Source organism: Heteronotia binoei, chromosome 15 (assembly GCF_032191835.1).
Source record: "Heteronotia binoei isolate CCM8104 ecotype False Entrance Well chromosome 15, APGP_CSIRO_Hbin_v1, whole genome shotgun sequence".
In the NCBI taxonomy this organism is placed as follows: domain Eukaryota; kingdom Metazoa; phylum Chordata; class Lepidosauria; order Squamata; family Gekkonidae; genus Heteronotia; species Heteronotia binoei.
Genome location: NC_083237.1, coordinates 2152187 through 2166102, shown reverse-complemented (window position 1 = coordinate 2166102; position 13916 = coordinate 2152187). Strand labels below are relative to the sequence as shown.

General features: G+C 51.0%; 1 protein-coding gene and 1 non-coding gene across 2 annotated transcripts in view; both read left to right on the top strand.

Annotated features, from left to right (window-relative positions):
- Window positions 1–13916, top strand: part of DLG4 (discs large MAGUK scaffold protein 4) — a 197866-nt gene that overhangs the window by 171025 nt on the left and 12925 nt on the right. The window contains 8 exon segments of the mRNA XM_060254572.1: window positions 1734–1776; window positions 1779–1877; window positions 2964–3102; window positions 4005–4161; window positions 4257–4359; window positions 5350–5464; window positions 10640–10816; window positions 11947–11983. Coding sequence (XP_060110555.1) covers window positions 1734–1776; window positions 1779–1877; window positions 2964–3102; window positions 4005–4161; window positions 4257–4359; window positions 5350–5464; window positions 10640–10816; window positions 11947–11983 — 870 coding nt within the window.
- On the top strand, window positions 13097–13167 carry TRNAG-GCC (transfer RNA glycine (anticodon GCC)). The gene has a single exon. It is a non-coding gene; the product is annotated as a tRNA-Gly (tRNA).

The following is a 13916-nucleotide window of genomic DNA, read 5'->3' as shown; positions in this document are numbered from 1 at the left end:
CCAGCGGCATCTTTTAAGACCAACAAAGTTTAATTCTGGGGGATAAGCTTGCATTTCATGCCTGCACATGGAACCTTCTACTCCGAATTAAACTTTGTTGGTTTCAAAGTGGCCACTGGATTCAAACTTTGTTCTGTTGCTTCAGACCAAAACAGCTCTCACCTGCATTTACACAAAGGCAGTCCTAAATAAGCAGCCCCGTGGCGCAGAGTGGTAAAGCTGCAGTCCTGCAGTCTGAAGCTCTGCGCACAACCTGAGTTCGATCCCGGCGAAACCTGGGTTCAGGTAGCCGGCTCCAGGTTGACTCGGCCTTCCATCCTTCAGAAGTCAGTAAAATAAGTACCCAGCTTGCTGGGGGGAAAGTGGAGATGACTGGGGAAGACAATAGCAAACCACCCTGTAAAAAGTCTGCCATGAAATGTCGTGATGCAGCGTCACCCCAGAGTTGGAAACGACTGGTGCTTGCACAGGGGACTACCTTTACCTTTTAGTCCTAAATAAAGCCGTCTTCAACTGCCTCCTCAAGGTCCAGACTCCCTGCTGCTAGGGAGAGGTTCTGACCTAACCTTGGAGAGCCAGTTTGGTGTAGTGGTGAAGTGCGCGGACTCTTATCTGGGAGAACCGGGTGTGATTCCCCACTCCTTCACTTGCACCTGCTAGCATGGCCTTGGGTCAGCCACAGCTCTGGCAGAGGTTGTCCTTGAAAGGGCAGCTGCTGTGAGAGCCATCTCAGCCCCACCCACCTTACAGGGTGTCTGTTGTGGGGGAGGAAGGTAAAGGAGATTGTGAGCTGCTCTGAGACTCTTCGGAGTGGAGGGCGGGATATAAATCCAGTATCTTCATTTAGCTCACAGGGTGTCTGTTGTGGGGGAGGAAGGGAAAGGAGATTGTGAGCCGCTCTGAGACTCTTCGGAGTGGAGGGCGGGATATAAATCCAGTATCTTCATTTACCTCACAGGGTGTCTGTTGTGGGGGAGGAAGGGAAAGGAGATTGTGAGCCGCTCTGAGACTCTTTGGAGCGGAGGGCGGGATATAAATCCAATATCTTCATCTACCTCACAGGGTGTCTGTTGTGGGGGAGGAAGGGAAAGGAGATTGTGAGCCGCTCTGAGACTCTTCGGAGTGGAGGGCGGGATATAAATCCAATATCTTCTTCTTCTCATATCATGGCATGTTCACTTTTTGTGTGGAAGAGCATCTCTGCCATGCAGTTCATTAAACTTTGGACTTGGGTTCCTCACCTTCAGCTCTGGCCTGTTTTCCTCAGATAGGTCAACAAGGAACTAGAATGAACCCCACCCTGTTTGGTTCCGTTTTCTCTTCAAACAGAAAAGCAGCCTAGCAAGCCAAGAGAAGGGTAGAACCTTTCCCCTCTGGTGCTAGACTTCTGCTTACATGGATTTCCTTACACTGCAGAACAGTCTCCACCTCTGCCGGAGTTGCCTCCTGTATGTGACTCATACTGGGAACAGGGGGTCCCTTCCCATTTCATGGGAGCTTCCATGGCAGTGGGGATTCAAACAGAGTTTACTACAATGAACACAAACTGACAGTTAGGGCCTGGCTCACTCACTTGAGTCATATGTTGTATATCATTTTTTGTCCGCTCGATTCTGCTCGCATACATAGTGTTTCTGGATGTGGCAGTTGGTCTATGAGGGCTGCGTGCATTTTGCCCAGGGGCTTCGGGCTAGTGAGATGTTGACGGCGTGGCCTTCCTCTCCCTCTCCCAGGTAAATAACGTGAGCTTGGAAGACGTGATGCACGAAGATGCCGTGGCTGCCTGAAGAACACATATGACGTGGTCTACTTGAAGGTCGCCAAGCCCACCAACGTTTACCTGAACGACTCTTACGCCCCGCCTGACATCACTTCCTGTGAGCCGTCTTTCTATTTGCTGGCTGCGTTTGTGGCTTTGCTGAGAACTCTCTGGGGGCGGCAATGAATTTCGAGGTTGGGGGAGCTCAAGCAGACGCTGCTGGCAGGGTCCTTTCTGCAGAAACATTGGCTTGTATCCTCCTGCTTTGCTCAACCAAGATGGAAGCTCTCCCTCTGAGGACTGACGGAGGCCTTCCTGGCCCCCAAGGCCTCTTGGGACTGACAAAGGGTTTCCAACTTCGCTGAACGTTGCTAAGATACAAGCAGGTGGATTTCTCTTCTGTGGATTTTTTTTTTAAACTGTTCAATTTGAGTCCAGGGGCACCTTAGAGAATAAGGTATTTTTTTTGCAGTCTAAGCTTTCGAGAGTCTGAAGCCCCCTTCATCAGGCCCCTCCAAAAAATGGGATTGATCTCTTGGGTGCTCCAAACTCAAATCAAGCTGTTCTACCACAGACCAATCAGGCTGCCCTCTGGAACTGATCTTGTATCACGTTTGCCGGGCCCGGGCTCTGCAGACGCTTCTAGTGTGTCAGGAAGACCAGGTGGAAAGGGACACGCTCGCAACAGCTGAGCAGGATGGATGCAAACTTGCCAATTCGCTTTTTTTAAAAGCACTTTTTAAGAGGCTGTTTTAGATTCAGATTTACGAAAGGGATTGCAAGTTCTGAAACTGTTGTTTCCTTTCTCTCTGTCCCGAGGGGGTTCTTCATGTCCTGGCTTGCTTTCTTTCTTTCTTTCTTTCTTTCTTTCTTTCTTTCTTTCTTTCTTTCTTTCTTTCTTTCTTTCTTTCTTTCTTTCTTTCTTTCTTTCTTTCTTTCTTTCTTTCTTTCTCTCTCTTTCTCTCTCTTTCTCTCTCTTTCTCTCTCTTTCTCTCTCTTTCTCTCTCTTTCTCTCTCTTTCTCTCTTTCGCTCTCTTCCTCTCTCTCTCCCTCCCTCCCTCTCTCCCTCCCTCCCTCCCTCCCTCCCTTCCTTCCTTCCTTCCTTCCTTCCTTCCTTCCTTCCTTCCTTCCTTCCTTCCTTCCTTCCTTCCTTCCTTCCTTCCTTCCTTCCTTCCTTTTTAACAAAAAGCTCATTTTTTGACAGCCTATTCCCAACACCTGGACAATGAAATTGGCCACCAGAGTTACCTGGGCAGTGACTATCCACAAGCCATGACCCCCACCTCCCCCCGGAGGTACTCCCCCATTCCTAAGGAGCTGATGGGAGAGGAGGATATACCCAGGTAAGCCCCGCCCCCACTGGCCTTCATCCCTCCCCTTCCCTTCCCTTGGATGCTCCAGGCTCCCACAGTCCCCGGCTGCCCTCGCTCTCCCGGGTCCTGCATCTGCCACAGGGGATCTCCCTGGAAGCCCCCTCCCACTGTATCAGCCCCTGGGCCCATCACAGAATCCTAGAGTGGGAAAGGACCTCCAGGGTCATCTAATCCAACCCCCTGCACAATGCAGGAAACTCACAATTGCCTCCCCCTAAATTCACAGGATCTTCACTGCTGTCAGGTGGCCCTCTAGCCTCTGTTGAAAAACCTCCGAGGAAGGAGAGCCCAACATCTCAAGGGCAGCCTTGTCTGCTCGGGCTGACAGCTGCTCTCCAGGGTCTTAGGCAGAGAAAGGTCTTTCCCAACCCCTCCTGCCTGGTCCTGGAGATGCTGCCGGGGATTGAACCTGGGACCTTCTGCATGCCAAACAGAGGCTGTGCCACTGAGCCACCAGGATTCCTCCCCTCTTTTCTCTCCAGGCCCCCATCTTCTATCTGCCTCTTCCCAATGGCCACAGAGTCTTTAAGTTCCAAATATTTGGGCGCAGTGTGTCCCCTCCCCGGGGCTTCTTTTCTTGCAGAAAAAGCCCAGCGGGAACTCATTTCCATATTAGGCCACACCCCCTGACGGCACCATTGTCCCAAACAGGGCTTTTTGGTGGGAAAACGCCCCAGTGGTGACTCATTTGCATATTAGGCCGCACCCCCTGACACCAAGCCAACCAGGACTGCGTTCCTGCTCAAAAAAAAAAAAAACCCTGCCCCTCCCCAACTTTCCCCTCCGTGCGGCGCATTCAGGCTGTGATGCTTTTCGATCGTGCAGTTCGGGAGCTGGCACCCAATTCCCCTCCCTCTTCTGTCTCCCCACAGGGAACCCCGTCGCATCGTCATCCACCGTGGCTCAACGGGGTTGGGCTTCAACATCGTGGGGGGCGAAGACGGCGAGGGGATTTTCATCTCCTTCATCTTGGCCGGGGGACCCGCCGACCTCAGCGGGGAGCTGCGGAAGGGGGACCAGATCCTCTCGGTGAGGAGAGCCCTCCGGGGGGGGGGGGGAGGCTGGCAGGAGGAGAGAGGCCCTGCGGCTCAGCTGGAGTCACCCAGGGCTGCTTCCCTTCCCAGGTCAATGGTGTGGATCTCAGGAACGCTACTCACGAGCAAGCTGCCATTGCCTTGAAGAACGCTGGCCAGACCGTCACCATCATTGCGCAGTACAAACCGGACGGTGAGTTCGTGCCGGACCCAGCGGTGGAGGGGAAGAGGCTGTGGGGGGAGGGGGGGGCCCTGATTGGGCCGGAATCTTGGACCAGCCTGAAGCCAGCTGGGAGGGAGGGGGTCTTCGCCTGAAAGGTAGTTGCAGCCCCTCAGATGGCAAAGCTGAATGAGAGCCAGTTTGGTGAGATTCAGAGTGAAGGGCAGGATATAAATCCAATACCATCTTCTTAGAGAGCCAGTTTGATGTAGTGGTCAAGTGTGCGGACTCTTATCTGGGAGAACCGGGTTCGATTCCCCACTCCTCCACTTGCAGCTGCTGGAATGGCCTTGGGTCAGCCAGAACTCTGGCAGAGGTTGTCCTTGAAAGGGCAGCTGCTGTGAGAGCCCTCTCAGCCCCACCCACCTCACAAGGTGTCTGTTGTGGAGGAGGAAAGTAAAGGAGATTGTGAGCCACTCTGAGATTCAGAGTTAAGGATGGGATATAAATCCAATACTATCTTCTTAGAGAGCCAGTTTGGTGTAGTGGTCAAGTGTGCGGACTCTTATCTGGGAGAACCGGGTTCGATTCCCCACTCCTCCACTTGCAGCTGCTGGAATGGCCTTGGGTCAGCCAGAGCTCTGGCAGGAGTTGTCCTTGAAAGGGCAGCTTCCTTCCTTCCTTCCTTCTCTCAACCCCACCTACCTCACAGGGTGTCTGTTGTGGGGGAGGAAGGTAAAGGAGACTGTGAGCCACTCTGAGACTCTGTTTCAGAGAGGAGGACAGGGTATAAATCTACGGTCTTCTTCTTTTTCTTGTAAAGGGCCCCACAGTTGAGGTGGCTCAGGTAGGAGTGTTGTTGAACTTGGGGGCAGGCACAGGCCATGGGGAGGCTCCTGGGCAGATGTAGTTCTTGTGGGAACCCAGAGCAGTATTTGGAGAGAAGTGCACTGGGGGGGGGGCGGAGCGCTAAATGGTGCTGACCCTCCTCTTCTCCCCGCCCCCCCCCCCCCCCGGCCCCAGAGTACAGCCGCTTCGAAGCCAAGATCCATGACCTCCGGGAGCAGCTGATGAACAGCAGTTTGGGCTCCGGGACGGCGTCACTGCGAAGCAACCCCAAAAGGGGCTTCTACATCCGGTGAGATCCCCCACCCAACCCCCTCCTCTTTAACTGGCCCCAGAGAGCTCTTTGGATTCGCCCTTTGAGCACACTCAGAGTCCACTCACTCCACAGACGATGTGGAACCGAACCTGCCGGGAACAGAATCAAAGAGGGCTGAAAGGAAACATAAGAGAAGCCATGTCGGGTCAGACCAGTGGCCCATTCAGTCCAGCACTCTGGGTCACACTGGGGCCAAAAAACACCAGGTGCCATCAGGAGGTTCATCAGTGGGGCCAAGAAACTAGAAGCCCCCCCCATTGTTGCCCCTCCCAAGCACCAAGAATACAGAGCATCCCTGCCCCAGACAGAGTGTTCCATCCAGGGGTAGGGAGCAGTGGCTCTCCAGATTATTTTTGGCCTACAACTCCCATCAGCCCCAGCCAGCATGGCCAATGGCTGGGGCTTATGGGAGTTGTAGGCAAAAAACATCTGGAGAGCCACTGTTCCCTACCCTGGGGTGACCAAACTGTGGCTTTGGAGCCACATGTGGCTCTTTGACACACATTGTGTGGCTCTCACTGCCCCATCAGCTGGCTTGGAGAAGGCATTGCTCTCTTTAAATCACATCTCCAAGTCAAGCCAGCCGGCAGCTCAGAGAATGCATTTAAAGTTGTTTTCTTTCCACCTCTCTCTCTTCTCCATCTATTTGCTTTCCTTCCTTCCTTCCTTCCTTCCTTCCTTCCTTCCTTCCTTCCTTCCTTCCTTCCTTCCTTCCTTCCTTCCTTCCTTCCTTCCTTCCTTCCTTCCTTCCTTCCTTCCCACACATTGTGTGGCTCTCACTGCCCCATCGGCTGGCTTGGAGAAGGCATTGCTCACTTTAAATCACATCTCCAAGTCAAACCAGCCGGCAGCTCAGAGAATGCATTTAAAGTTTTCTTTCCACCTCTCTCTCTTCTCCATCTATTTGCTTTCCTTCCTTCCTTCCTTCCTTCCTTCCTTCCTTCCTTCCTTCCTTCCTTCCTTCCTTCCTTCCTTCCTTCCTTCCTTCCTTCCTTCCTTCCTTCCTTCCTTCCTTCCTTCCTTCCCACACATTGTGTGGCTCTCACTGCCCCATCGGCTGGCTTGGAGAAGGCATTGCTCACTTTAAATCACATCTCCAAGTCAAACCAGCCGGCAGCTCAGAGAATGCATTTAAAGTTTTCTTTCCACCTCTCTCTCTTCTCCATCTATTTGCTTTCCTTCCTTCCTTCCTTCCTTCCTTCCTTCCTTCCTTCCTTCCTTCCTTCCTTCCTTCCTTCCTTCCTTCCTTCCTTCCTTCCTTCCTTCCTTCCTTCCTTCCTTCCTTCCTTCCTTCCTTCCTTCCTTCCCACACATTGTGTGGCTCTCACTGCCCCATCGGCTGGCTTGGAGAAGGCATTGCTCACTTTAAATCACATCTCCAAGTCAAACCAGCCGGCAGCTCAGAGAATGCATTTAAAGTTTTCTTTCCACCTCTCTCTCTTCTCCATCTATTTGCTTTCCTTCCTTCCTTCCTTCCTTCCTTCCTTCCTTCCTTCCTTCCTTCCTTCCTTCCTTCCTTCCTTCCTTCCTTCCTTCCTTCCTTCCTTCCTTCCTTCCTTCCTTCCTTCCTTCCTTCCTTCCTTCCTTCCTTCCTTCCTTCCTTCCTTCCTTCCTTCCTTCCCACACATTGTGTGGCTCTCACTGCCCCATCGGCTGGCTTGGAGAAGGCATTGCTCACTTTAAATCACATCTCCAAGTCAAACCAGCCGGCAGCTCAGAGAATGCATTTAAAGTTTTCTTTCCACCTCTCTCTCTTCTCCATCTATTTGCTTTCCTTCCTTCCTTCCTTCCTTCCTTCCTTCCTTCCTTCCTTCCTTCCTTCCTTCCTTCCTTCCTTCCTTCCTTCCTTCCTTCCTTCCTTCCTTCCTTCCTTCCTTCCTTCCTTCCTTCCTTCCTTCCTTCCTTCCTTCCTTCCTTCCTTCCCACACATTGTGTGGCTCTCACTGCCCCATCGGCTGGCTTGGAGAAGGCATTGCTCACTTTAAATCACATCTCCAAGTCAAACCAGCCGGCAGCTCAGAGAATGCATTTAAAGTTTTCTTTCCACCTCTCTCTCTTCTCCATCTATTTGCTTTCCTTCCTTCCTTCCTTCCTTCCTTCCTTCCTTCCTTCCTTCCTTCCTTCCTTCCTTCCTTCCTTCCTTCCTTCCTTCCTTCCTTCCTTCCTTCCTTCCTTCCTTCCTTCCTTCCTTCCCTCCCTCCCTCCCTTGTTTTCCTTCCCTTGTTTTCCTTCCCTTGTTTTCCTTCCTTCCTGTCTAGCAGCTCTCAAATATCTGGTGTTTATTCTATGTGGCTCTTACATTAAGCAAGTTTGGCCACCACTGCGCTAGACCTTGTGGCTAATAACCACTAATGGACCTCTTCTTCGTATCTTCATCCAGTCCCCTCTTGAAGTTGTCTATGCCTGTAGCTGCCACCACTTCCTGCAGCAGGGAATTCCACGTGTTATTTACACTTTGGGGAAAGACGTATTTCCTTTGATCTGTTCTAAGCCGACTGTTCATTAATTTCGTTGAGTGCCTACGAGTTTTTGTGCTGTAAGAAAGGGAGAAAAGTACTTCTTTCTCTGCTTCCTCTACCCCATGTGTAGGTTTTGTAAATTTCTGCCGTGTCTGGGGAGGGACGGTGGCTCAGTGGTAGAGCATCTGCTTGGTAAGCAGAAGGTCCTAGGTTCAATCCCTGGCATCTCCAACTAAAAAGGGTCCAGGCAAGTAGGCGTAGAAAACCTCAGCTTGAGACCCTGGAGAGCCGCTGCCAGTCTGAGTAAATACTGACTTTGATGGACCGAGGGGGGTCTGATTCAGTAGAAGGCAGCTTCCTATGTTCATATTAGGGGAGGGACAGTGGCTCAGTGGTAGAGCATCTGCTTGGTAAGCAGAAGGTCCCAGGTTCAATCCCCGGCATCTCCAACTCAAAAGGGTTCAGGCAAGTAGGTGTGAAAAACCTCAGCTTGAGACCCTGGAGAGCCACTGCCAGTCTGAGTAGACAAGACTGACTTTATCAAAGATTTCAGGTTTTCACGGCTGGTAACATCATTAGGGTTTGTAGAATCTTTCGGGATCAAGTGCCGTGTTCTACCGGAGAAAGTTTTCCTTCCAGACGTTTCGTTCTCAGCTGCGGAGAACATCCTCAGTGGCGTTGCAGCCGGAGCAGGCGCTCAGACCTTCTTGGCTGCTGTGCATTGAGTGAGGCCAGGGCTGCTGGAGAGCTGCTATTTCTAGGCTGGAGGGGTGTGATGAAAGGGCAATTGGTTTGTGGATGTGCCCATTGTTTGGTGGGACTTCCTGGAAGGGTAGTGATAAGGAAACTGGCTGTTGAATGTGACCATTGTTCCGTGTTAATTGCACAGCAGCCAAGAAGGTCTGAGTGCCTGCTCCGGCTGCAACGCCACTGAGGATGTTCTCCGCAGCTGAGAACGAAACGTCTGGAAGGAAAAGTTTCTCCAGTAGAACACGGCACTTGAGCCCGAAAGAGTCTACAAACCCTAAAGACTGACTTTGATGGACCAAAGAGGGTCTGATTCAGTAGAGGGCAGCTTCATATATTCATATGTCACCACCCCCCTTCTTCAGGCTTCACACATGTTGTGTAGCTCTTGAAGCCCCCACCACCCCATTGGCTGGCTTAGAGAAGGCATTTGTCTATTTAAATCACTTCTCCAAGCCAACTGGCAGCTTGGAGAATGCATTTAAAGTTAAAGTTGCTGTCTTTCCACCTCTTCCTCCCCCATCTATTTTCCTTTCTTCCTCATTTGATGTTCACATCTTACAGCTCTCAAGCATCTGACATTTATTCTGTGTGGCTCTTACATTAAGCAAGTTCGGCCCCCCCTGCTCCAAGCTTAAGAGACCTAGCAGAAGACTCAACATATCCTCCCCTATATGGGGCTTCTGCAGCTGGAACAGAACTCCAGGTTTAGGATCTCCACCAACTCTCCACGGGCTCCCCTCCCCCTCCCCGATCCCGTTTTTTTAAAAAGAGTAGACGGCATTCCTAGAAATGCACACATTGCAAAAATATTTCATAAGTAAACAAATGCTTTATAACGACATTAATTTTTATGACTTCTGAAACTCTCAGTGCCACATAGAGATTTGCTCAGAGCAGTTCATAGAAAACAGAAGGAGAAAGTCCCTCTCTAGCCTTTAGAGAGGTGTGTAGAAGAGCGAAATTTAAGTCCCGTAGCTCTTGAGAAACCAGCAGGATTTCCAGAGTTTTGGAGGGTCCAAGCTCTGAGGAGGGGTTTGATTTTCAAAACCTCCCGCCCCCCAAACCTGGTTGCCTTGACTCCCGCTCCTCTAGAGCCTTGCTGTTCCAGAACATGAAGTACCTAACTCAGTGTTCCATAAACTTATCTGAAATATCAGAAGAGTTTCTTAATGTTCTCTGGTGATACCTTAATAAGCAACCCATGTTCCCAAACAGAATTAAAATATTTGTCTGCTAGCCATTCTCATGAGCATCTCAGAACCCAAGGCAGGTAGCATCAGTACAAAAAAAAAATGGATAAAACTAATCTTTAAAAAGCAGATATAAAAACCTTGGGAACCAATCTAAAAATAACTTATGCCCCCCCCCCCCACCAGCTCAGGCTGCTCTAAAAGCTCCAGATTAACTCTGTTTTGCAACTGAGCCAGAAAGCCAGGAGGGTCAAATCACTCCCTCGCCTCTTCCTGTGGGCTGTTCCAGAGGCATGGGGCCGCCACAGAAAAGGCTCCGCCCTGGACTGTCCCCAAACATGGCTTAGATAGAACAAGTGGAGTACTGACAGTAGGCATCGTTGGAAAGGGGAGCCTCTAGGCAGAAATGTGCAGGAAGTATGGGGGCCCCACACATTGGGGGAAGGCTTTGTTGGGGGCTTTGTGCCCTCCCCCCCAACTGGTAGCAGACAGGTGCGGCCTCAAGACCGTGCCCTGTCAAATAGCTTAAGAGGCATGGAGATTGGAGGAGAAGGTCACACGGTGGTCTCTCCCTGCTTCTGAAGGCTTGGAGTCAAAACATGGAGCCCTCGAAACCAGGTGGAGAACTGGGCTGCTGGACAGGCCCACTTCAGCCCTCCTTGTTGAATTCTGAAAACCCAAAGTCCAGCTTCAAAAAGAAGGCTTTCTCTTCGGTTGGACGCTCAGGGTCACTGTCTGTCCACCCCCTACAGGGCGCTCTTCGACTATGACAAGACCAAGGACTGCGGCTTCCTCAGCCAGGCCCTGAGCTTCCATTTTGGGGACGTCTTGCACGTGATCGACGCCTCAGATGAGGAGTGGTGGCAGGCGAGGCGCGTCCATCCGGATGGGGATAGTGACGAGATCGGCTTCATCCCCAGCAAAAGACGGTAAGAACAGCCGAGAAGCCATCTTTGATCAGGCCAGCGGCCCATCCAGTCCAGCACTCTGTGTCACATAAGAACATAAGAGAAGCCCTGTTGGATCAGGCCAGTGGCCCATCCAGTCCAACACTCTGTGTCACATAAGAACATAAGAGAAGCCATGTTGGATGAGGCCAATGGCCCACCCAGTCCAACACTCTGCGTCACATAAGAACATAAGAGAAGCCATGTTGGATGAGGCCAGTGGCCCATCCAGTCCAACATTCTGTGTCACATAAGAAAAGCCATGTTGGATCAAGCCAGTGGCCCATCCAGTCCAACACCCCGTGTCACATAAGAACATAAGAGAAGCCATGTTGGATCAGGCCAGTGGCCCATCCAGTCCAACACTCTGGGTCACATAAGAACATAAGAGAAGCCATGTTGGATCAGGCAAATGGCCCATCCAATCCAACACTCTGTGTCACATAAGAACATAAGAGAAGCCATGTTGGATCAGGCCAGTGGTCCATCCAGTCCAACATTGTGTCACATAAGAGAAGCCATCTTGGATCAGGCCAGCGACCCATCCAGTCCAACCCTCTGTGTCACACAATGACCAAAACTTAAAGTCCAAAAGGAGGTCCGCCAGCAGGGCCAGAACTCTGGAAGCCTTCCTACTTTTGCTCCCCAAGCACCAAGAATAGAATAGAATCCTAGAGTTGGAAGGGACCTCCAGGGTCATCTAGCCCTACCCCCTGCACAATGCAGAAAATTCATACATGCCTCCTGCCCCACATGCCCCCAGTGACACTTGTTCCATGCCCAGAAGATGGGGGGTGGGGGGAGAAGAAAAGAAAAGAAAGAAACCCTCCAAGATCCCTGGCAAAACTGACCTGGAAAAAATTGCTGTCTGACCCCAAAGCACTGAACACAGAGCATCGTTGTCCCTGGCAGAGTTTTCCATCGAGAGTTCGTGGCTCAGAGCCACTGATGGACCTCTGCTCCATCAGTAATGGGAGGGAATAAAGGGAGGAAGGCTGACAAATCTTGGTGTGGGGGCGTGGTGGGAGGAAGTAGACCACGCACATCTCCAGGAAGGTTGTGTGTGTGTGTGCTGGTTTCCTGCTCTCACCCCTCCGCATCTTGTTTTGCAGGGTTGAACGACGAGAATGGACACGGCTAAAAGCAAAGGTACCCTTGGATGCTTGCACTGCAAGGTGGAAAAGCAGATCTGTGTGTGTGTGTTTGCATGACTGTGTGCGTTTGGGTTTGAAAGAAAGCATTGGTATTCCCGCTTGAACCGTCCCTACTTGCACTCTGCATTGAGCACAAAGTTGTCTTTCCTGAGCATGCGTCTGTGGAGAAGGTAGAGCCGTATGCTTCCAGGAGGGGTCCTGCTTCCTGCGTGGAAACGAGGGGGTTGCTGTGGGATAAAGATGTCAAACAGAAACAGCTGGGTTGGGACCAGTGTTCCCTCGAAGCTGAGTTAGTGTGAGCCAGCTCACCGTTTTTTAGCCTCTGGCTCACATTTTTGTCTTAGCTCAGGAAAAATGGCCCCCGAGCACACTAATTTAGGCAATAGTCAAATCGCTTGCTCACAACTTTTAATGCCAGCAGCTCACAAAGCGGAATTTTGACACACAGGACTCCGCAGCTGAGACCGATATTCCCTCTAAGCTGTGGTGTCGTGAGCAAAAATTCTACTTTGTGAGCGACTGGCATTAAAAGTTGTGAGCTCCTGCATAAATTAGTGTGCTCTGGGGCCATTCTTCCTGAGCGAAGACAAAAAGGTGTGAGCCGGAGGCTAAAAAACTGCGAGCTAGCTCCCGCTCCCTCAGCGCAGAGGGAACACTGGTTGGAGCTCTCGCCTGCCAGTCGCTTGGGCGTAGAATACAATCCGAGAGAGGTCGCTATAAAGGATAACACAACAAAAAATACAAGCCGGTGACCAGTTTACTAAGAAATATATAGAAACCAAGGAGCCTCATACTGACCTGTAGCCGATGTGAAATTGCTGTTGGAGACGCTCTGCGTCCCCCTTTTTTAAAAATTATGTAAAGAATCTATATAATTGAATCAATATCCGTCCCAGATCTGATGAAGACTGGAAAGAAACAAGTAGTTAATCGATTGGCTTGTCACCACACTACTTTGGGACTTGAATGTACATGTTTTGGACATTTGGATGGGTTTCTATATATTTCTTAGCAAATTGTTCACTAGCTTGTATTTTTTGTTATGTAGTCCGTTGGTAGCACGCTCCCTTCTGTGGTGCCCTTCTTTGATGAGGAAGAATATTGAGTTGCATTGGTGGTTCAGTGGTAGAATTCTCGCCTGCCATGCGGGAGGCCCGGGTTTGATTCCCTGCTAATGCAGTTGAATTTTTAGGGGAGGGACAGTGGCTCAGTGGTAGAGCATCTGCTTGGTAAGCAGAAGGTCCCAGGTTCAATCCCCGGCGTCTCCAACTAAAAAGGGTCCAGGCAAAGAGGCGTGAAAAACCTCAGCTTGAGACCCTGGAGAGCCATGAATGGGGCTGTGGCTCAGTGGTAGAGCATCTGCTTGGTAAGCAGAAGGTCCCAGGTTCAATCCCCGGCATCTCCAACTAAAAAGGGTCCAGGCAAAGAGGCGTGAAAAACCTCAGCTTGAGACCCTGGAGAGCCATGAATGGGGCTGTGGCTCAGTGGTAGAGCATCTGCTTGGTAAGCAGAAGGTCCCAGGTTCAATCCCCGGCGTCTCCAACTAAAAAGGGTCCAGGCAAGTAGAAGTGAGAAACCTCCGCTGGAGACCCTGGAGAGCCGCTGCCAGTCTGAGTAGACAAGACTGACTTGGATGGACCAAAGGTCTGACTCAGTGTAAGGCAGCTTCATATGTTCAAGAACGTCTCCGACTGAGAAATGCTTTCTTTATCGAAGCAAGTCTTGGCAGAAGGAAGCCACGTCTCCTGCAAACGTCTGCGCTAAGGAAGGCCGGATTCTGCGAACAGCCTGCGCGATGTGAACAAAACACATCTTCGTTTTGTTTCTCCGCTTTGTGAGGAGACAGGGAAGTTCTCAGCCCACCGTTAGAGCCAACATCTCTTGGCTCTGATGAGAGGGACGTCCCTGACCTTTCCCCAGCCCTGCAT